At 54.4% G+C, this 23307-nt stretch overlaps 1 protein-coding gene across 2 annotated transcripts in view; it reads left to right on the top strand.

Annotated features, from left to right (window-relative positions):
- SND1 (staphylococcal nuclease and tudor domain containing 1) overlaps positions 1 to 23307 on the top strand; it is a 457598-nt gene that overhangs the window by 421781 nt on the left and 12510 nt on the right. Inside the window, exons 17-24 of one of the 2 annotated variants that reach the window (XR_004268168.1) lie at positions 2109 to 2297; positions 8471 to 8612; positions 11800 to 11923; positions 12765 to 12834; positions 13992 to 14105; positions 16683 to 16886; positions 18599 to 18643; positions 18755 to 19085. Coding sequence is in view for 1 of the 2 variants with exons in the window: in XM_032275661.1 (XP_032131552.1) it covers positions 2109 to 2297; positions 8471 to 8612; positions 11800 to 11923; positions 12765 to 12834; positions 13992 to 14105; positions 16683 to 16886; positions 18599 to 18643; positions 18755 to 18820 (954 nt within the window). In the remaining variant the exon portion in view is untranslated. Of the gene's footprint in view, positions 1 to 2108; positions 2298 to 8470; positions 8613 to 11799; positions 11924 to 12764; positions 12835 to 13991; positions 14106 to 16682; positions 16887 to 18598; positions 18644 to 18754; positions 19371 to 23307 lie in introns of those variants that run through there. The other variant, XM_032275661.1, reaches the window with a different exon arrangement.

Raw genomic sequence — 23307 nt, 5'->3', positions numbered from 1 at the left:
GGCCAGGCATGTATCCAGGAGCCCCCAAACACAAGGCAAGCAACCTCTCTGCTCTTCCTTCTGCTTCCCCAGAATTCTTCTACGACCTGCCGCTTCTTGATCTTAGCATGTTGGATAAACTTTGGCAAGTGAAGAACAAGAGACAGTCTTGTGTATCATTTTGCCCATCACAGGTCTTGTCCATCCCCACCACACATCCCTGCAGCCTGCCCCAACCCCTGCAGGCATGACAGCCTATTCTCCATTCCTGGTCTTCCCCTATGCTCCAGCACCCTGGGTGTTTGCCAGATGGGTCCAAGGTGTTGAAACCTGAGCAGCCTCAGGTTGTGCTCACCTGCCCTTCTGCCCTACAAGAGTCGGTCCTTCGTAAGTTAGTTGCCAAAATTAGAGATAGGAAAAACCGATTTGAACATCCACGGGCACTAGACTCCGTGTCTTCTGCTTCTGCAGTGTAGTACAGGCACTGGGTCAGCCCAGCTCAGCATTAGGGGCAGCACTTTCCCCCAGGCTCTACTAGTGAGCTGCAGGGTCCTACGGTCCTGGGTGGTAGACAGGGCAGAGATATGGCAGTGGAAGGAAGGGCTGCTCCTGAAACAGAAGGCTATGGAAAGGGGGGATTCGGGAGGGCAAGGGTCTTTTCTGCCAGGAGGCGGTGTAGAGAAGGCACTGGGGAAACCTGGATTCTGCTCTCAGCTCTGCCCCTTAATAGATACTCTCCTCCAATGCCACCTACAGAATCAACATGGACTGCAGCTATATGTTCTCTATTATCTCTTTTTCTAACCTAATAGATGCCACACATCCCCTTCCATACCACACTCCAACTCCAGGCATCATTAAAGCTACATTTCCTCTTGAAGGATTAAATGTGGGCCTCAAGGAGGAAGAAGGTGTTCAAGAATGGGAGGAAGCGAGGGTCCTGCCTCCCAGGCTCTGCCCATCTCCCTCCCTGCCACCTTCTCCCTGCACACCCAGACCACCTCCGTGTCCTTCTGGGGAGGCATGTCACCCAGCATCCCTCATCCCTTCTAACCTTCTGTCACTAGCTTCAGCCCAGACTTTGAGAATCCCCAGGTATTTAGACATTCATTTTATTGGTTAATCGACCTTGAAGCCATTTAAATTAATACAAGTTTTTGCATTTGGCAGCAATGCCGTTTATAGGCCCCTTTAGCAGAGGAAGAAAGAGGTCAGGAGAGAATCAGAGAAGGAATTTATCCTGGGCCGTGGCCTTCATGATGTGGGAGCAGATCAGCTTCCAGGAGGGCCACGACCCTGAGGCTGTCCCTGTAGAGAAGCAGTCAGTGCGAGGTCTGGGGTCCTGGGTCCTCGGGAGGAGACAGTCAGTGGAGGAGCCCTTGGGGCCTGTGGAGATTCTTTGAGGGCTCTGGGGTTCAGCCACAGCCCATTGCCCCAGGGACTGGGCTTATGGCAGCGACCATACCCTTCTGGCCACTCCTTCTGCGGGATTGTCGCTCACTGCCCTTGCGCTGATAAGTTTCCTGCCCACGTCTTTCTGCCTCTCCTGTCCTCTCCCCCTCTTCTCTCCTGCTTTTCATGCAGCCACTTTAATTACCTTCATTAGACATGAATTCATTCAGCTCTACCAGGAAGAGCAGCCTCCCTCTCCCCAGGGGTTGCCTCGCTCCCTAAGGACCTGCCTGTCTTCTAGCACAGAGCTGGGGTGGGTGCTGAAGAGTGGGAGGCACCCAGAGCTCTGCCTGCTTCTTAACTTGCTCCTGACCTTCAGCTGTGTGTTCTCGCTCTTTCTCTCTCTCTCTCTCTCTCTAAAGCTAAGGAGAGTCCTATTTGCCCCAGTAGCTTTCTGCCACAGGAGGGGAACAGGCTCTGAGAAGAAAGGCAAGTTTTGAGGGGTGTCTGTCCCTGTACGAGGCTGAAACTGAAGGGTTCTGGGGCTCCCAGTGCGGGCGCTGCACCAGGCTCCTGCTCTGCCTCATTCCAGCTGCTGCTGCCACGTGCAGTGAATGTGGCAGCGGCGGCCACGGCCTGTGAGCCCAAGGCTTCGGCGCTGCTGTCCTCCCCACAGACACAGCCCCTGCACACTCAGGCCGGGACCCCACACACTTACGCCTGTCTCTCTGTCCCAGGTGGAAGTGGAGGTGGAGAGCATGGACAAGGCTGGCAACTTCATCGGCTGGCTGCACATCGACGGCGCCAACCTGTCCGTCCTGCTGGTGGAGCACGCGCTCTCCAAGGTCCATTTCACTGCTGAGCGCAGCTCCTACTACAAGTCCCTGCTGTCTGCCGAGGAGGCCGCCAAGCAGAAGAAAGAGAAGGTACACGTGGCAGCCCGCTGTGCTCTCCCTGCCCTCCTGTCCTCCTCACTAATGCTGCAGCCTCCAGAGAACAGGAGGAAGCAGTTCTGTCGTGCCTGCACTGAGTACCCACACCAAGGCCACACATAGGCAAGGAGAGGCTGCCAGTTGAGGGGTCCTCAGCCATAGCCTGTTGCAGACCTGAGGTGAGCCTGGGCTGCCAGCCTGGAAGGTCACCAGTGATCCCAGGCCTGCTCAGGTGGACCTGAAGCTGAAAGCTGTCTAGGTGACCATGGGGCCATGGGACAGATGCCTGGGGCGTCCCTCACTCCCCAGCCCTGATCCTTCTCGGTCAGTCCCCTCAGAGGGACTGGGCGGACCAAGCCCACATCTGACTTTCCTTCACATTGCCCCGAGGGGAAACAAACCCAGAAGAGGCCTCTAGCTGTTAGGACAAGAGATTTACAGCCCATCGGTCTCTGCAGGCACTGCCTGGAAGAGATAAGGTGGGCGGGATGGAAAGCGGCTTCTGGCAACCAATTGACAATTGAGGAACCCAGTGGTTTAGAGACGGGAGCCAGGCTCACTCAGCCTGTTGCTTTTGACTTATAGCCCGGCCCTGATAATGGGGATAAATCAGCTGGCCACCAATTTGTCAGGGCTCCTCTGAGCTTTAGGAGGATTCGTGGGACAGCCATGGTGAGCCATAAATTTGTTCCAAGAATAAATGCTTCCTTCCCCATGGGGCAGCCATCTGGCTCAAAACTCACTTCCCAGGGCCAAGGCCCAGACACCTGCCAAAAAGAGTCAGGGGCTTTGCGGCCCCAGAAGTACCAGGTTCTTTACCAGCGCAGAGCGGCTGCCTCTTCACCCAGGGCTCCTTTTCTCCCCCTAGGACTGTCCTCCCAGGTTTCTATGTATCTGTTCTTCCCATCCCCCCGGGATTAGGGCAGGCGACCAACCCCTTGGTAGTGAGGGTAGAAAGACCACAAAGTAGCACAGGTGAAAGAGACAGCCGGTGCCCTGGAGGAGATTCCCACCTCCTGCTCACATCAAGCCTCCTCCTCCAGTCTTAGCTCCTACAGGAAAGGAGTCACATGGCTTCTTCCTGGATTTCCTGCTTGTGACAGCTGAACTTAAGACTGCCACCCCCATGTCCTCTGCCTGCTGCAGGGAGAGGGAGGAGAGACGGTACTGGGGCCTCCTGTTTAAAGGGTGGCACCTTCACAGAAGAGTTAGCAGCTGGGGTAAAGCGGCAAGCCCCAAAGTCTAAGGCCCAGAGTCTAAGCATCTTCGTCCTGGCCCTTATTCCTGGCTTTTCAGCCATGAGCTCAGAAGCCACCTTTTCAGAGCTGGGCAATCCTCTACCCTCTGAGAGTAGAGACCCTAGAGGAACCCAGGGGAGCGCAGAGAGGACTCTGGCCTGAGATGGAAGGGTGGGTTCCTTGCCAGGGGCTGTGCTGAACTCAGCATTGTTATTTACTGCACAGTGGGTTTGTCTGAAAGAGCCCAAGTCACCATTTTGCCAGTGCCACTTGATGACGCTGAGGAGTAATTACCAGTGATTAATTACTTGCACGGCCTGTGTGTTTTTATTCCAGTCCAATTAAAATGCAGTGCACAACTCTCAGTGCTAGGCCCTGCCGCCTCCTGGGTCTCTCTCCTGCAAATCCCGGTCTGCTCATCAAGGAGCCTGAGGAACCGAGGCTCTCTTCCTCCTGGAGGGGCTGTTTCCCAGGAGCTGCACTGGCAGAACTTTGCACCAGCTCTCAGAGTTGGCTGGACCCCGATAAGAGGATCTGGTGGCCGGCTGGGGTACAGTAACCTGAGTATCTGGGGTGACTGAACCCCAAAAGGGCTGCCTTACCTGTCAAGAGATAGTGGTTAAGAGATCCTGTTAGCATCAAGATGCATGAATGTCTGTGCCTATAGTTAACCAAGGAAAGGTCATGCAAGGGGTTCTGTGAGACCAGGAAGTGCAGGGGCTTTGGGGAGTGTGATTATGTGTATGTGCATTCGTGTGTGTGTGTGTCTGGGAGAACCTGACAATGCTGGTTTCCCAGCCGTGAGGGCTTAGCTGCCTCCCTGCTGAGTGTAATTCCTCCCTGTGCCCTGTGAATTCCTCCCCAGTAAAGAGGCTGGTAGGGCCCCCCCCTTCCTTGGCAGGAGGTAACCCTGCTACCTCCTCAGCGATCTGGGCAGACCTGAGGACCAAGGAGGGAACCACGAATGGTAGATGCCTGTCCCCCTTCCTAAACCCTCACCCCACACATGTGCCCAGCAGGACCCTGCACAGGGCTGGATTGGCCATTGATTGGCTTTTATTGAGCTTGACTCCACTGCTGCAGGTCCAAAGGCCTCTGCCACCTTGGCCCCGCGCCAGCTCCTCCCCTGGAGCCTTGCGAGCTGTTATGTTAAACAGGATTTAGAAAGGAAATACTCCAGCCAGTGGATCCTCAGTCCACAGTCCCCATCGCCTGCCAGGAGGAGGACCTGGGCTCCCTGAGGAGGAAGTGCAAGGAAGAGGAAGGGCTGGGACGGAGAGGACAGGAGAGACAGCCTCCGCTCCTGACTGCCTGGTCTGTGCCTGGCTTGATGGGCTCTTTCCCTCAGGGTGGCCTCAGCAACAGAACACAAGGAGCCCCAGAGTGTAGAGGGGACCCTAGCAAGACAGTAATTAGCATGGCAGAGCAGCCTGGAGCAGATGAACAGGCGGGGGGGCCTCCCTCCACCCTTCCCAGTCTTGCTCTGTAGCCAGGGCCATGGGAGGTGCCCCACCAGACCACAAACTCAGCCATCAGTCAGCTGGGACAGCCTCTCTGCAATAGCTTGCTTAGTAACAGCCTCTGCACGTGCTCAGCTGTGGTCCACGAGCAAGAGCAGACTGTCCGCGGTTGACTCTCCCAGCATCCCTGGGCCCGCTGCTTAGGCCAAGGTCGGGACCCCTGTCCTCTGCCCAGCTCCTTGGCCATAGAGCTTCTTCCCCAGCTCCTCCATCTGCCAAGAGTCTGGGGTAGAGCCGTAACTGCGTGTACAATTACCGCTCCCTCTGGAATGGGTCTTTGAGTTTTCCTCGTCATCTCCCCAGAGGTCCAGGAAGAGGAGCATCTACAATGGGGCTTCCCAGAAACCAGCTTCTTGTGAGGAATCTGAGCTGTGAGGGGCTGAGGATGGCTGTGGAAAGTGGCCGGGTCTGGCAGGTGTCTTGCCAGTGGGGTGTCTCCTCCCTGCACTGGCTCTGCAGAAGGGCAGCCTGAGTCAGCATGGGCCCAATGCACCCTCGTTCTAAGGATGGGCACAAGGGCAGCCACACCTGTCACAGCCAGTGAACTCCTTCCTTCCCACCAAGGGGCCACCTGGCCAGCCTGCCTGTACCAGCTTGCCAATGTGGCTGCAAGTCCCAAGGAACAGCTGGTCACCTCAGGGAAAGAGGGAACCGTCATGGCTCCACTGTCTGAAGAGCCAAAGGTCAGCCTCTCCTAGAAACAGAATTCCTTTATCTAAGGAGGCAGCTGTCTCTCTCCCACTCTCTAGGTGCTTCTTGGCAACCTCGGGTACCAGCCACTTTGTGTATGGAGACACCTTGCTTCTGCTGTCTTCTCAATTCAGGTGGCAGTGTGCACCGCCCCACCCACCACCAAGTGAGCTGAGGCACCTTGTCACAGGGCTGGCCCCAGTGCTGGGGGCTGAGGGCCATCCCTGAGGCTTTGCCTTGCATCTTCCATGACCTCACGCTTGCTGCCACCTGAGTTTGCAGGGCAAGAAGCTCCACCCTCCTCTCCTCAAGGAGGAGACCCAATGCTGTCACCCCATGCTGTCGCCTGAGGCACTTTTGCTTGAGGAGTCTTTAGAAGTTTCTGCTTTCACCCTGTCAGTCTGTTCCCAATTCATCAGCGCTGCTGAGGGGCCACTTTCCTCCACAGCCAAGGGAGCAGGGTGGGGCTGAGATGGGAGCTCTCAACAGCTCGCAGGCTCAGGGCCCACAGCCCATAGCCCACCCAGGAACCAGCACAGAGGGCTGGTCTGTGTTAACAAGCCCAGTGCCGGGAAAGGAGGGAGCTGGCAGGAAGAGGGAAGGGCCCCTGCATGGAGCCTTGTAAGCAGCAATGTTAAACAGAATTTAGAAAGAAAAGCAGGGATTCAGGAGGCAGGGGTGCCTGCTGGTGGGGAGGAGGGGGCAGACTCCTGAGTCGGGAGGGCTCTGCTGCAGCTCACTGAAGTTAGTGCTGACAGTCTCATCTATCCTCAGAGCTGCAAGCATCCCAGAAGGGCTGGGAGCCCAGGTGTCAATAGGAGTGACTGGATAAGTAGATACCAGGGAACTTCCAGCTCTGGAGGCCCAGGGGGAAAGCCTCAGGCTCATCAGGACACAGGCTTGGCATTTATGGCTATCCCCGTCCTTTCACAGGGAAGCCCACACGCTAGAGATGCGCTTCCCCACGTGGGCAGGGAGGCCCTTGGGGGATTAGGGTCTCTCTCTTGCCTAGAGGCAAAGCTGTGGGTTAAAGTCCTGCTGCCTGCCTCCTCCCCTCTGTCCGGCCAGGGCTTAGGGGACTGGATGCAGCAGCGGGTACAGGTCTCTGGGGATGGGAGCAGGTGTTAGGGTATCGGGAGCCTGGAAGGTAAGAAGGGGTCAGGAGCTATTTGGGTCAGAGCCCAGCCCCAGACCGGGGCCCACAAGCCCAGCCATAGAAGGCACTGCTTGGTGTAAGATGGTGGAAAGCTTGGGCCTGGGAGATGTCTCAGTCAGTCCCCCATAGCCACTCCTTCTAGTGGAAGCACACGCTCATGCCACGTTAAAGGCAGAAGTGTGGAGTCTGGGTTGAGCCAAGGTGGTTCCAGATTTCCAGCTTTCCTGCCCTTCTGCTGGGTCCCGAAGCTCCCTAGGAGTCTGCTTTCAGCTGAGAGAGAAGAAAAGGGGACCCAGAAAAGTCTGACCAAGGTCAGACAGCATGTTCAACAACAATAGGGATATGAGGCCTCATTCCCAACCCCCACCACCAATAAATAGCTTTTTCCTCCTGGTTGGTGGCGTTTTCTCAGGGATACTAGTCAATGCCAAAATGGCCCTGGAAGAGCTCCAGAACCAGGTTGCCTGTGTTTGAATCCTCATTTCACTACTTCTAGCTGCAAGCCTGTGTAACTCAGTTTCCCCATTTGTAAAACAGGGATAATATCAAGACCTACTCAAAGCGTTGTTGTAAGGTCTACATGAATTAATATTAGGAGAATGTTTAGAATGCTACCTGGCACCTAATAAGCACATAAGTATTGGGCAAATACTTTTAATCATCCTTGTTCCCATGTGTGTCTGTGGGACCCCACGCGTGATCCATTCCCTGCACTCTCTCACTACCCTCTTCCTGCTGCTCAGCTGGAAAGCCACCTCCCCCCTCCTCCCTGCTGTGACAGGCCTCACCATTTGGATAATCTTCTGGCCGCAGGATTGGACTTGACACACTGTCACCTCAAATCAGCTTCTGGACTACTGCAGCCCTGACAGCACAGGGCTCGGGGAAGGAAGGGAGACAGGGGAAGGGTGGAGAGCACATGGCCCAGCTTCTGAGCTGAGGTCAGAGCAACCTGCTGGAGGTGAGGAGGATGGAGACAGGGAAAGTTGTTGAGCAGAGGCATTCTTGGTGAGCCCTCCCCTGGCCTCAGGCTGCAGCTTGGACTGCCTTAGGAGCGCCAGGGGCCTTGTGACAGCAGGAGGTCCTGCAGAATTCAGAGGTGCCCTACAGCAGGCCACAGGGAAGGGAGAACCGTAGCACTCAAGGTGCGAGTGTGAGGAGCCAGGTGTGAGAAGCGTGAGAACAGGGCTGTCACACTCGGACGTGCATGAGATGGCCTGGGAGTCTGCTGTTGCTCTTTTTTACTCTCTGTGGGATGTTCAGAACAGATTGTAATTTGCTAGGCCTGGGGTGGGACCTGGGGCCTGCATTTTTAATAAATTCCCTTGTTGCTTCTGCTGCCTGCCAGAATTTGAGAACTGCTGGATCAGAACTTTAGAGGGCCCACCTTTCCCCTCTGAGATAGGGGGCTTCAGGGGCTCAGCTGGTGTGAATTGAGTGCCCCACAGTGACCCCACGGTCACTCACCCAGGGGTGATCCCATTTGCCCAAAGCCCCTTTCCCAGTGTCTTCTATGACTTCACTTCCTCGCTTTCCTCTAACCTCTGCCACGTGAACATGCAGGTCTGGGCCCACTATGAGGAGCAGCCCGTGGAGGAGGTGATGCCAGTGCTGGAGGAGAAGGAGCGATCCGCCAGCTACAAGCCCGTGTTTGTGACCGAGATCACTGACGACCTGCACTTCTATGTGCAGGATGTAGAGACCGGTAAGTGCTCAGGCCGCTGGCTCGTGGTTCCTGGCTGGGTCCAACTGGCGCTGCCTGGGGTGGTAGGAACACAACCCAAGCAGCCCAGGAGCCTTCCCTGAAGAGCTCACGCTCTCGCCGCCCGTCTCCCCGCCTCGTCCCACTGCTCTCTGAGCTTGGGGTCATTTCAGGAACTCTCACGTGAGCTCTGGCGTGGGCTCAGGCATGGAGGCACTGCCGGGCAGGTCCTCTGAGAGCAGGTGAGATACCCAGGTTTATCTGGGTGGCGCTCTGAGACTCTTAGGGGATTGTTTATTCCCACACACCCCTGGCTACACTGGGCAGGAGGATTTGTAGCCCCCAGAGTCTGTCACGTCCCAGCCAGGCATCATCAGCCCCTTTCCCTCTGGGGAAGCAAGGAGTGGCTCTGGGTTTTTCTCTGCTGGGGTTTCTCCTTTAGAGGTTAACATAGCCCTGCATGAAGTTTCCATGGAAACAGGCAGCGCTCCAGGGAAACACATCCCTGGGCAGTCTCTGAAGGGCCTTCTCCTCCTCCCATCCTGAGTGCTGTGCACTGTGGCCAGGGTCCCCTAGACAGAGACCTGCGGTTTCTGAGGCCAGCCGGCAGGAGAGGGCTCTGGCAGCCACTGGCCCGACTCCGCCTCGCCTGCTTCCTCTCTCCACCCTGATGCCTCTTCTCAACTGTGCAGGGCAACAGTTGAGTTGGGAGCAGAAGGAAAAGCTCTTAGAGCTGCCTCTGGGCCCCAGGAAACAAATCATGGCCGAGGTGGGCAGAGGGGGCTGGAAATGTCATTGGCACTCAGGCAGTCCTCCAGATGGCAGGACGCAGCTCTGCCCACCTCCCCGGCCCACCCCAGGCCCACTCCAGGTTGCCCCATCTCAGCCACTTCCCTCTAATGCTGTTTCCCAGGCAGCCGCCTCTGTGGCAATGTCACTTTACCAGGAAAAACTTGACCATTCCTGGCTCTGGGCTGGCTGTGCATGGAAAGGAAAAACGCAAGGGGGAGGGGTAGAGACGGAGCCGATGAGCCCTCGGGATTAGGTTCTCTTGAGGTCAGCCACAGTCCTGCTGAAAGCTGCTCTAGCAGTTGCCTTGGGAATGAACCGGGCAGTGGCCAGCCTCTAGGGCTGGGTCATGTGACAGGGAAGGAGTCTTATAGTGGTGGTCTAGGTAGGAACAAGAGCTGTTTTGGGCAGAGAACCCGCTAGAATCCACCACCCCCAAACCCTGCCAGCCCCCCAGAGAACTTGAGCAAAAGGATGCAGTCACTCCCAGGTAGGCCCCCCATAGCAGCTCAGTCCTGCTGGGGAGGGCCCGCCTTGACTCAGAACAGGGCGCTGAAGTCTTCAGGGAGCAGAAATCTGAGGCAGAAAACAAGGGAAGAAAGAAAACTAGAGAAAACCATGTGTCCTTAGAATGCTGGAAGAGAAGGGAGTGAGGCCCTCCTGGCGGGCCACCTGGGGATTTGTGGTGGGCTCCAGAGAGGAAGGCCTCTGCCCTCAGGTGGTTCCATGGTATCCATGGAGATAAACCTCAGGATCCACAGCCCCCCTCTGCTGAAACCTTCATCCCCTCTTGGGGCATCCTTTCACCCTGTCTCCCTTCTTTCAATTAAAGTCTGTCTTTGAGAAGGATCTGACGAAAACATTGCCATTAGCTGCAAATGACCAGCGAGGCTCTGTAAGGACCTCCGAGACGGCTTTGCCTGCTGGCGGGAGGAGAAAGCCTGCTTCTGTTGCCTTGGAGCAAAAAAATAAAAGTAGACCAAGTTAGGGAGGAAGCTGTCTGTCAACGCTTCTTAGTCCCTGGAATTTTACTGTCTGTGGCAAGGTGCACTGTCTAAGGAGAATTATGGAGGACTGGCCATTGGGTAGCAGGAGGGGCAGCTGCCACCTGCAGGCCTCTGTCCTGCGGATGCTGGGCCAGTGGCCTGTGCAGCAGCCTGAGAGTGGACACACATCCCTGCATGCTTATGCAGAGTTTATTTTCAATGCAGCTGAATTATTAACCACCCTGTATGCATCGGGGATTCTACCAGGCCTTGCGCAAGTAAACAGAAACAAGTGAGCTATGGTCTATGCCCTGAAGGAGCTCACAGTGCAGTGGCAGGGAACTTACAAGGCTGACTATGGCAAGTGTAACAACAGACATATGTCACGCCTTGGGCCCTGAAGATAAAGAGAAGAGTCCCACACTTAGACCACACATCCACAGTCACCCTTCTTGCTTCTGAGAGGGAAGGGGCAAGAAGGGTCTGAGACTGAGCTAGAATCAGGGCCAGAGGAGATATAAAAGGGGCAGCCACAGTGGACTCAAGCCTCCCAGAGTTAGGGTGGGAGGGTGCTGCAAAGAGCCAGGGAGAGAAACTGAGGAAGCCTAGGTTCCTCAGCCTGTTGTAAGGCAAAAGCAGCAGATAAGCAGCAGGACCGCTGACCCAGTGTCAGAATGCTTAGGGAGAGACAAGGTGGGAACCCCTCCTCCAGTGGAGCAGGGGCCCCGAGTGGCGGCGTGGGACAGTAGAGCCCCAGCCCAGCGGCACTGGAAGTCCTGTTCAGCATGTATCTTGCAGGGTGACAAGAGTCACAGTGACCAGGTTTGAATAATACTGAGGCTCTAGGTCCGGATCCCAGAATGACACCCCCATCTTCCATGGCTTAAATTCTGGAGCCTTTGTCCACTGTGGTATGGGGCCCATCCTTCATCCCTACTTTTGCCCCCTGGGAAGCAGTGGATAGTGGCTACTGTCAGTTACCACCTCTGTGGCCCAGGCCGGGAGCTGGCGCTGTAAGAATGGAGTACGGGCTGGCCAGCTCTCACCCTGGAGCAGGCTGTTTGGCATTGGCCTTGCTCCCTGTCTCCTTGCTTTCTCCACCTCCTTAATCAAAGCTCAGACACATCCCAGGGTCTCCCACAGCCTGGGCTAGTCGACTGGAGAGCTGAGATGGCAAGGCTGTGTGTGCCTTCAAGGCCCGACGTGTCAGCAAGCCACCAGCTCCACTGCTGAAGACAGATGGCACGAATCCTCTGGAGTGAGGACCAAGAGGGCTTCCCTGCTTGGGTTGGGGACAGAGCCAGTGCTGCAGTGCCCCCCAGAATTTCACATTGAGCTCCCTCCCCAAGCTCTCCCAGAAATGAGGCTTCGAGGAACCCAGCACCCAGGTCTCACTGCGTCTTCCTCCCTGGCAGGCACCCAGTTGGAGAAGCTGATGGAGAACATGCGCAATGACATTGCCAGCCACCCCCCTGTAGAGGGCTCCTATGCCCCCCGCAGGGGAGAGTTCTGCATTGCCAAATTTGTAGATGGAGAATGGTAAGCCACTTGGAAAAGCAGGGCAGAGTCTCAAGCAAGAGCGATAGCAGGGCTGTCCACAGGCCCCGGGCCTTAGCAGTCTGGTTTCCCCAGCTGGTTATTGACTGACCCAACAGCTCTCCCAGGTGTCCCTCTTCATTGCCTACAGCCCATCTGGGGCCTCTCTCTGGCCTGTGCACCCCCTGCAGTCCAACCAGACAGAAGTGGCTCCTTTCTTCTCTCCTGGGGGATTCCAGGGTAGGAGCCCTGGCTGACTGGCTGGGCTCTCCAGCACACCCCTCACCCCGCCCGGGAAGAATGATGTCACAGGGGCTGAGGTGGAGGCTGGACCACAGTAAGCCCAGAGCGGCTGCCCGACCCTCCTCCCCAGCTGTCTGGGACATGAGCAGCAGTGCTCACAGGCCGGAAGAAGGTTGCTGACGTGTGATCTACCAAGGGAGGGCCCATGGCCTTCCCAGGGTGACGAAGTGACTTGGATGTGTTCCCTGCTGCGGCCTCCCAGACAGATCTGCCGGCTAATTACAGCTGCTGTTTAGTGCGCTGAGTTTAAACAGCAGACATCAATCTAGTCATTAGTCTTGTTGCTTTATGCCCCAAGGACACATTAATCTGCTCCACATGCTCCTTTCTCCCTCTTCTGCTCCCAGCTATGCTCTGATTCCATTAGGTGGTGGCCACAGTGCCCGAGGCTGAGCCTAGATGGAGTGCAGTAACTGTCCCCTGTGACACCCGTTGAACCCGGGCAGTGAAATACCGTGCCCCTGCCCTGCCATTGCTGAAGCCCTGGGAGCCCAGACTCCTCAGGGCTGTCTCTTGAGCTCTGCCCATGATGCCATTGCAGGTACCGTGCCCGAGTAGAGAAAATCGAGTCTCCTGCCAAAGTACACGTCTTCTACATTGACTACGGCAACGTGAGTGTCGGGGACCAGGGTGTTGGAAGGGCCATCAAACACAGCAGCCCCCTGGATCAAAGCCATCTGATCTCTCCAAGGTCCCTCTGAGCTTACTGATAGAACAATGAGTAATGGGGCATCTGTGCCATGCGGGTAACAGGCCACGGCCCTGAGTGACCCGGCAAAACTGGTGTCTATGGCCAGTGGCTGCAAACACTGGTAGGTCTCACATCCAGACCCCAAGGGTGAGGAACCCACAGTTCTCTTCTGCCTGAGGTCTCTGCAGAATGGGGCAGCTCCTCTGTGGCACATGGAGGCGCTTTACACCCACAGCTCCGGGTGTTCAGGCCAAACTGGGTGTTTGTTCCACGTGCTAATCCCAGCACATCGCCAAACTCAGGCTTGCTGAGAAGGGACAATCACAGATGACAGTGACTAGCTAGCACCCTGGGGAGAAAAGTCGCTCCAGCCGGGCCTGGGAGTCTGCTGACAACTCCTGGGAGATTCCCTTTAGGAACAGCAGCCAGCTGGTGAGAAAGCTGTCATTCAGGAGGGGGACTCTCCCGAGTCATGGCTCTGCTTGTCTGCATTCCTCCCATACCTTCCTCAAGGACTAGGACTGAGGATCTGTTAGTAGAGAGCCCAGAGCTGGGCCATGCTCCCAGCCCATCTCCTTGAATACACAAAGGAAGAGGTCCTGCCAGACGAGTGCCAACCCACATGCCTGGGCCGGAACCACAGGCAGGCCCGCTGACCGCGGGAATTCTTCTGTTGGTGTGCTTTCCCATCGAGCAGCTGCAGCACCCCCTGGCCTGTGGGAACGTAGTCAGGGAACCCATGTCACAGCCTGAAGGGCATTGGGAAGAAATGGAAAAGCGATTAGAGTGCAGTTCTACTGTGATTGTTTTCATGGGAACCACTAGGTGTGCCAGCTCCAGGCCCAGAGTGAGAGGGTGTGAGCCACAGCTCCCCACTGCTGCTGGTACCAGCAGGGCATGTTCCCCCGAGGCCTCACCCACTGGGGAGCCTTTGTACATGGCAAAGTGGAACCAAGTAATGAGATGAACAGGGTGGCCCCAAGTTAGCATTCCCAGAGGCCTGGCCGCAGAGAGCTGTCCTGTGAGAGCAAGGGGGCAGCAAGTATGTGACATGTTGGCCTGCTGCTTCCTCTGCAGAGAGAGATCCTGCCGTCCACCCGCCTGGGTACCCTACCACCTGCCTTCAGCACTCGGGTGCTGCCAGCTCAAGCCACGGAGTATGCCTTCGCCTTCATCCAAGTGCCCCAAGATGTGAGTCTGGCGTCTTCCTCCTTCTAAAGGGGACTGTCCACTGACACTCAGCTGCTGCTGCAGCCCTCGCGGCTGACAGGAAAAGATGGAAACCGATGATCTGTTAGTAATAGGACTCAAGAAATGGGAAGTTGAGGAAGATGTTGCTGAGAAGGTAGCATTTGGGCATTCCAGCTAGTTCGTAGAAGTGGGTAGGCCTGGTGGCCACGGTGCTTTTGGACAAAGGCTAGACCACCACAGCTAGATCCCAGCGGACTTTCGGGCCGTGGCAGGAGGTGAGACAGGGAGGGCCTTGGTGTCATGGGCTTGTCTACCCTGGCAAGGAGTTTATTTTTTGTGCTGTATAAGCAGGAAGGAAATGTGGCACCATTTCCGGGAGGAGTGTGACATGGTCCATTATGTTTCTGAAAGTTAGTTCTGATGGCACAGCGATCAGAGGGACTGGGAGGAACGGGTGGGAGACAGTTGCAGCAGTCTGTGCTAGAGACTAACATGGCGCTGGATTTCTTATGTGTGGATGTGTTGCTGCTGGCCAAGAAGAAGGAGAGGAGCAAATTTGACCAGTGGGACCTCCAGGCAGCCGTACAGTTTTCAGTTAGGGAGTGAGATGAGACCTGGAATAGTGTAGTTAAACCAAGGCAGTGTACAGGATTGCCCAGACTGGGTGTGTGGAAGGTGTGATGAGGAGGAGAGAGGGTGTTAGAAGTACTGGGGTCCCACCACCTGAGAACAGGAGCCTAAAGACAGCAAGTGCAGCCAGAGAGGAGAGAACCCATGCGTAGGGTCATAGATATCCTCCATTCCCAAGCAGAAAGCCAATGTGCAATGCCCAGATCCCCAGGGAGCTCAGGCAGGTTGAAGCTCCCCAGCGGCTGCCCTTGACTTTAGCTTTGAGGAAGTGCCTGGTACCTAGAGTGAGAGCTGCGTGAACACCGTGGTTGGCACTGTCACCAGATAAAGGGTACAAATGAAGAATAAGCAGATTTACTCTCTGCTGCCAGGCGCAGTGGCTCATGCCTGTAATCCCAAAACTTCAGGAGGCTGAGGTAGGTAGATCCCGAGGTCAGGAGATTGAGACCATCCTGGCCAACATGGTGAAACCCTATCTTTAAAAAAATTTTTTTCAAATTTACTCTCTGCCTTTTCACAAAGTTGCTGAAGGGCATGAGAGAAACAACAGAAGATGCTGAAGACAGACACATGGGATCAGGTGCAGTGGCTCACGCCTGTAATCCCAGCATAGGAGGCCAAGCAGGGAGGATTGCTTGAGGCCAGGAGTTCAAAACCAGCCTGGGCAACATAGCAAGACCCTGTCTCTAAATAATAATAATAATAAGCTGGGTGTGGTGGCACGTGCCTGTAGTCCCAGCTATTCAGGAGACTAAGGTGAGAGGATTGCCGGAGCCCGGGAGTTCAAGGCTTCAGTCAGATGATGGTGCCACCGCACTCTGGCCAGTCCCTACCTCATTTAGGGTTTTTTCTTTTCTCTTTTTTTTTTTTTTTTTTTTTCGGAGGTAGAGTCTCGCTGTCACCCAGATTGGAGTGCAGTGGTGTGATCTCAGCTCATTGCAACCTCCACCTCCAGGGTTCAAGTGATTTTCCCACCTCAGCCTCCCCAGTATCTGGGATTACAGGTGCCTGCCACCACACCCATTTCATTTTTGTATTTTTAGTAGAGACAGGGTTTTACCATGTTGGCTGGGCTGATCTCGAACTCCTGACTTCAGGTGATGCACCCACCTCGGCCTCCCAAAGTGCTAGGACTACAGGCGTGAGCCCTCGAACCTGGCCTAGTCCCTGTCCCTTAAAAAAAAAAAAAAAAAGACAGAGACACAGGATGTCATGGGCTCAGTGCACTGGAGCAAGGTCCTGCGGGAGGTAGGAAGTGAGAGGGCACCACGTGTAGGTGAGCTTTGAGTGCAAATAAGTCACTTTTCCTCGGAGACACAGGGCAGGAGGGTGGGGCTTGGGATAGGAAAGAAAGAAGGGTCGCTTGCAAATAGTCTCAGGCTAAGGGCAAGGAAGAGAAAAGGGGAAGACTTCCTATCTGGAGCCTGTTTCTCCCTCACTAGGGTTCTTTTTGGGGTTTTTTTGTTTGTTTTAAGGCTGAGTCTTGCTCTGTTGCCCAGGCTGGAGCACAGTGGCACAATCTCAGCTTACTGCAGCCTCCACCTCCCAGGTTCAAGCAAGTCTTGTGCCTCAGTTTCCCAAGTAGCTGGGATTGATTATAGGTTCCCTCCCACCCTCTCCCCTTCCTTCCCTCCCTCCCACCCTCTCCCACCACCACGCCTAGCTGATTTTTGTATTTTTGGTAGAGATGGGATTTCACTGTGTTAGCCAGGCTGTTCTCAAACTCCTGGCCTCAAGTAATCCACCCACTTCAGCCTCCCGAAGTGCTGGGATTACAGGCGTGAGTCACTGCACCTGGCCAACCTCACTAGGGTTCTCAGGGGAGTTGAAAACACCTGGCAGAGGAGGCCCCTGCTGGCCAGACTTTCTTGGGAGTCCATGGACAAGAGCTGGGGCCCAAGTGGCTGTTCTCTGGCTTGCTCTGACCTGAGTGTGTCTCTGATCCAGGAAGATGCCCGCACGGATGCCGTGGACAGTGTGGTTCGGGATATCCAGAATACTCAGTGCCTGCTCAACGTGGAACACCTGAGTGCCGGCTGCCCCCATGTCACCCTGCAGTTTGCAGATTCCAAGGGCGATGTGGGGCTGGGCTTGGTGAAGGAGGGACTGGTCATGGTGGAGGTTCGCAAGGAGAAGCAGTTCCAGAAAGTGGTACGTGATGTAGAGAGGTGGCCCCAGCATTGCCCTACCACCCTCACCAAGGAGGGGACTGCACCGTGAGCCAGGAAGGGAGCAGGGAATCCACCATCCTGCTGTTTCTGCTGGGGAAAGATAATGGATTTGGGTTTGTTGGGGTTTTTTTGGTTTTGTTTTTGTTTTAAAGCTAATTACATCCCAAATTAATTGGCTGCGGGTTTGGCTGAGAATGCAGCGGCAAACTAGAACGGAAAGTTTCCTTCCCCATGTACCCCCAGGTAACGGGCAAGAAAGCTTTGCCAGGGGCGGTGTGGAGAGGGTCAAAGCCTGTCCCTCCCGCTCTGCCAGTTTCACTCTTCAACAGACAACTTCCAAGTCCATAACCAACTCCTGGTACCCAGTGCCACCCCGAGCCAGAGCTGTCGAGGAGGAGGCACTAAAGGGCCCAGGGGAACTCTGCCACACAACCCTCTGGCTGTTTGGAAAGCCCCTTGGACTTGGAATCCTGGCTCCACCGTCCTGAGAGGAGAAGCCAGCTCCTGAGCCCCCTCTCCCTGCTCATGAACTGAGGGGAGCACTGGATACCTTGCCACTTCTCAGGGCTGATCATGACGATCAGTGCACTCGTAACTGGGAAATACCTTGCACTGCGTGGCCATTGGTGATTAGCTTTGGGCTCTGGATACAAGGTAGCCCCTTCCATTCAATGCTGTACATTTCTGAGTCCCTCCCTACCCTCTCACCAAGCAGCCACTGAGGCCCTATTGCAGAACAGCCCTGCTTCCCAGCTGGGCTGAATCAGTAAACCATCCAAGTGGGCCAGGTCGGGGGAAACTTAATGTCTCTGCAGAAAATTCCTTTTGCCCCAGTCCCTGAGAGAAACACCTAACGTGTGTTCGCTTATCTATTCGTGCTATCAGTAGACATTTATTGAGGGCCTATGGTATGTGAGTGAGCAAGAGACAGCACCCCTGCCCTGAAGAGCTTACATTCAAGCATGAGCAGACAACAATTAAAATGGAAATAATAAGTAAATTAAATAGGATATTAGAAGATGATAACTGCAGTGACAAAATAGAAGTGGAATCCAGGGAGTCAGGAATGGGCGGGGAAAGTTGTGTGTTTATTGTTCTTGTTTGGTTTGGTTTGAGACAAGGTCTGGAGTACAGTGTCGCAATCACGGCTGACTGCAGCTTCGAACCCCCTGGCTCAGGTGATCCTCCCGCCAAAGCCTGCTGAGTCACTGGGACTACAGGCATGTGTGGGCCACCATGCTTGGCTAAATTTTTTTATTTTTTTGTAGAGATGGAGTCAGGCTGGTCTTGAACTCCTAGGCTTAAGAGATCTTCCTGCCTTGGCCTCCCAAAGTGCTAGGATTATAGGCCTGAGCCACCACGCCTGACCTAGGTTGTAATTTTAAATGGGGCTGCCTGAGACTTCATTAAGAAGGAGATACTTTACCACAGACCTGAAGCAGATGGGAGAGGGAGCCAGGACAACATGATGGGAAGAGCGTTCCAAGCAGATGGAAGAACCAGTGCAGAGTTAAGGGAATAGCCAGGAGATGAATGTGATTGCATTTTACATTTTACCCTGAGGGAACTAAGGCTCCATTGGAGAGGCTCGAGCAAGGAGAGATGGGGCCCCGACCTAAGCATTCTGCAGGGTCATGCTGGCTAATCATTTGAGGGCACCCTGACCACTCCCTTTCCTCTCTTGTCCTCCAGATCACAGAATACCTGAATGCCCAGGAGTCAGCCAAGAGCGCCAGGGTGAGTTCTTGCCTTGGGAGCCCCCAGAGGCTACCGAGTTGAGGGTTTTGGCCCTCTGAGTTCCAGTGGGTCCCATACCCCTGAAGAGCTATTTTCTGTTTTTTCTTACAGCTGAACCTGTGGCGCTATGGAGACTTTCGAGCTGATGATGCGGATGAGTTTGGCTACAGCCGCTAAGGAGGCGATCGGGTTTGGCCCCCAGCACCGCTCACGCCAGTCCCTCTTCCTCTGCCGGGAAGGTGTTTCCAACTCCACACCCCAGAGAGGGGGTGTAGATTGGGTCCAGCTTTGCTTCAGTGTGTGGAAATGTCTTGTAGGGTGGCATCAGTGCTGGGGGTGGGGTGGGGGACCCCAAGGCTTTCTGGGGCAGACCCTTGTCCTCTGGGATGATGGGCACTGCTATCCACAGTCTCTCCCAGTTGGTTTTATTTGGAGGTTTGTGGTTTTTTTTTTTTTAAAGTCCTCAAATCAGGAAGAAGCATCAAAGACTACGTCCTGGTGGAGGGAGTCATCCTAACACCCGGGCCGCTGCTGGCTGGCACCTGCCTCTGTCCCAGACTGCCCTTCTTCCCAGCTCTCTGTCCAACTGTTGATTACGTGATTTTTCAGATGCGTCCATTCTCAAATGCCAGTGTGTCCACATCTTCGCCCTGGCCAGCCCATTCTGTATTTAAAGCTTTTGAGGCCCAATAAAATAGTATGTGCTGTCTGCAGCCCTTATTGGTCACAGTGGGGTCCAGAGCATGGAGTCTTGGCAGCTTCAGCCAGGAGGAGACCTGGACACTTGAATGACCCCCAAGATAGTCATCCAAATGCCTGGCCACTCTTCCTAAAATAAAGCCAACTGGGGAAAGTAAGGCAGATCTTCAGCATCCGAGCAAGCAACTCCTGGACCTACACTTGGCACCATGGCCATCATACAGGAGGCTAGAGGTCTTTTCTGACTCATTGCACATGTTCTCAAGGACCTTAGAGAGTTAGAGCAGCTTGGCCAGCAGCACCCAGGACCATTCACCCACTGTGAATTGCTGGGTCCCACCTTAGGCAGACCCTGCCAGATCCCCAAGAAAGGATCCAAAAGGGAATCAGCTGAGAGAAATTACTTCCCTAATTCCTGCTGTGGCCGGGATAGAGTGGATTAGAGTGCAGGCCCCCTGGTTCCTTCCTGGAGCACAGAGCTAGGAGGACCGGCTTCTCCGAGAAGGACCCAGGTCCCAGGTGAGAGGCCTATCTGCACCAGGTTAGCCATTGCTCCTGTCTAACTTGATAAGCTCTCCCCAAAGGTCCTGAGGTAGAACTGGCCCCAGAGCTCAGACTCCTCAGGCTGCATATAGCCTGTGGGGGAGGAGCCACTGTGGTGTGAGGCCAGGAACCCTGGGGAGAGAGTCAAGTGTGCGAGTCCCCACTTTCCACACCCACGGTGTCCACGCCTCATTATTTCTCCACTGACAGCATCACCTGCGTGCCCCTGCCCCTTCCTGGCACATGCTCTGGTAAAATTTGGCATCATGTCTGCCTGACGGCCCCACATTCCACCAATATTCTGATCTGGGTTGATGCTCTAAGCTGCCATATAAATTGATGCTTTGGCCTTTGGGGATACAGGGAGAGTCAGTGGAGGTGGCAGGGCCTGGCTGGCCAGATCTCATTCCTAAGTCGGAGGTCCTGCCATAACACACACTTGTCCTGGCCAGGGCTCTTACGGGTTTCTCATGTGTGTTTCTTACACTCAAGGTGCACTGTAGTTAAGAGTGGTGAGAGTGAGAGGAACCAGGGAGGAGCCATGGGGAGAAATGAGAGTCAATTCAACTCCAGAAACCACTAGTTTCCCTTGGCCATCTTGGGGACTCACAGTTTCTATTTGCAGTGCCTCCAGCCTAGCCAGAGCAAGTGCTTATATACTCCCTGAATCAGACCCCTTATGGTCCAGTAACTGTGCTTCCCTTGACTGTGTGCAGCCCCTTAGGGGGCCCAACAAATTAGGAGGGGTGTGGATGTTGACTTGGTGTGAGCCTCTCCATCATCTCTGCTCCTGGAGAAGCTGTCCTGCATCTGGCAGAGAAGCACACTCTCACCATGGTCTCTGATTTTATTTTTATCTATCAAAAGAGAATGCCCATCTCACTTATTTCTTGACCTCTAAGGTGCCTCTGGTAGGGTGAGATGTGTATTCACAATGAACACAGTCGGCAGAGGGGCAAGATGCTAGCCCAGTCTTTTGTGAAAGGGTCTGAAATCATCTCACGGTCTTCACAGTTGCCTTGGTTACATCTGTGCCCAAGGATAAACTCTCCTTAGTTTTCCAATTGAAATTTTGCCTGCACCTTCCCTTTTCTGATTTTCTTTCTCTTCCAAGGCTGGTTTAGACAAAGGTCAGATCAGTCACCAGGCAGGAAGGCACTACCGTGGCTTTTCTGGTTTTGGCCCCGACTTGGTGTTTCTCTCTCTATAACATCTGCTAAGTTCCTGAATGTGACCTGGATAGGGCTGAGGCAAGCCACGCACCGAGGGTGCAGATTTGAAGGAGGCACTCAGAGTACGCACACATCGGCATGTTCTATTTTCATGTGTAGCTGTCCACTCAGCACCAGCTCGTGTACCAGTAACACAGAAAAAGCTCTTCACAGGTTCCTCTCCCTCCCTGAGTTATAAAACTTGCACCTTGGCCTCAGGATCGTGGGTTCTGCTTCTCCATCCACCTTTCCTGTTGAATAGTGAAGTCTCTTGAGCACCTATTATCCATCCATTTAGGCATCCTCCAAACAGGGATTAGGACCCAGTTAGTGCCAAGCACAGTGTTGGGTCCAGTGAGTGCCAAGGTCATCTCTCTGGGCTCTCAAGGAGGCAGCAGATGCCATGCTATCTATAACAAGCCACAGCAGTGGGCGGTGTCCTGGAACTTTAAGGGACAGAGGCCTTGGCCTAGGTGGCTGGGAAGTTTCCCAGAGGAACGGAGAAGAGCTGGCGCTAGCAGGCGTCAGGAAAGCATCACTTATGTCTGGGCAGGTTGAGGAGGCTCCTGGTCTCTGAGGGTGGATGCAGCAGAGCCCAGGGCTCGGGAAAGCCGCCAGGGAAGCACTGGTGCCTGGGACTCCTCCACAGCGAACTTGTCTCCTTCCCCTGGCTAGTGTGCAGGATCAGCAGGGAAGGCGGGCAGTGGAGAGAAGGGCTGCCGCAACTGCCTCCATTTTATTTATTGGTTTGATTATTTCTGCATCCTAGGGAGAGAGAGTCAATGGACCCCCCCCTTTTTTTTTTTTTTTTTTTGCATTAGCCCATGTTGGGAAGCAATGGGGATGGGCCAGAAAGCTGGTGCGTCAAGAGTGGTTATTGATGTCCTAATTACAAGAGGATGCTAATTTAATTTGAACCTAATTACAGTGCACTACCCTGGGTGGCATGTGTTTTAATAATTAACGTCCTTCAGATGCGTAGGAGTGTAATAATATTTACACTAGGTTGGCCAGCAGCCTGCGGAGGCGGGCTGGGGGCCCAAACACCACCCTCCCCCTGGAAAGCTTGGCTGCAAGCAGGTGGGGAAGAAGGCACATGGGTCCTGGCTGGCGAGTGTCTTGTCATCCTTCCCAGGAAACATTTCTGGGCCTCATTTCCAGCCACTCCCTTGACCCAGCAGGGAGCTTTGCTCTATGGGGCGCCAGGCTGGAACTCTGGAATACATCAAAACTGGCAGGATCAGGTCTCTGGGCTCCAGACCCCCCTCCACCACACAAGCAAGTTTCTGGCCTCCTCAGCTTGCCTGGCCCCACCCCGGGAAGGGCTTGTTTAAGGGGGAGTTTAGGAGGGAGGAAGGGGAGCTGCTTGGTTTTTCTTCATTCCTTTAAGGGAGGTAACATTTATCAGGAAATAGACACATTAGAAAAAGTGCACAAAGAAACACCCAAATACACAATGAACATTACCCACACAAGCAGCACACGCACCAAAAAAGAGCATCAGCAGCCCCTCGTGAGCTCCCCCACAGCCACTCTCACCCCCACAATTAACCTCTCTTGACTTCTAGCCCAGTAGATGATTTTTGCCTATTTTGTTTGTTATGTTGATTTTGTTTTTTTTTTTTTTTTGGTCTGCATGACTTTACATCTTACATAAGGGGACCCAGACCGTACGTATTCTTATGTGCCTGATGCACACCTATGAGATTCATCCATGTGGTTAGGTTCATTTTAGTTTGTGCATTTTGTGTGGCCCATTGTATGAATACACCAATCCTTGATTATTAGAAGTCAGACATCGAACAGTCTGCTAGGATCAGAGCTATGCCAGGCCCTAAAGGAGAAATCTGCTCATCCTAATTATGCAACTGGGGGCAGAAGGTGACACGAATGAGAAGGGGAAGCAAGATGACAGGACAAGGCAGTTCTGTCCCCACCAATACCAGAACAGTGTGTTTGTCAATGTGACCCTGTGCCCAGCCTTTCTGAGCCTCCAGAGGTAGGGAAAGGAAAGGCCCCACCAGCAAGTCCAGAAGCCAAGCAGAACCAGGGGCTTCAGAAATGGGCCATGAGCACTTTGGTGTCTCTACCAAGTCCCACTGGGCACTTAAGTGTGGCTGGCAGGCCAACTACATCAGAATCACCTGGGATGCTTGTTAAAATACAGCTTCCAAAAATAATGCCAGAACTATATTAGGAGTGGGGAGGTAA

The sequence above is a fragment of the Sapajus apella genome, unplaced genomic scaffold, assembly GCF_009761245.1.
Source record: "Sapajus apella isolate SASKATOON/1434 unplaced genomic scaffold, GSC_monkey_1.0 scaffold7, whole genome shotgun sequence".
NCBI lineage: Eukaryota > Metazoa > Chordata > Mammalia > Primates > Cebidae > Sapajus > Sapajus apella.
Note: the sequence above shows the minus strand (reverse complement) of the source record. Positions and strands in the feature narration are given on the sequence as shown.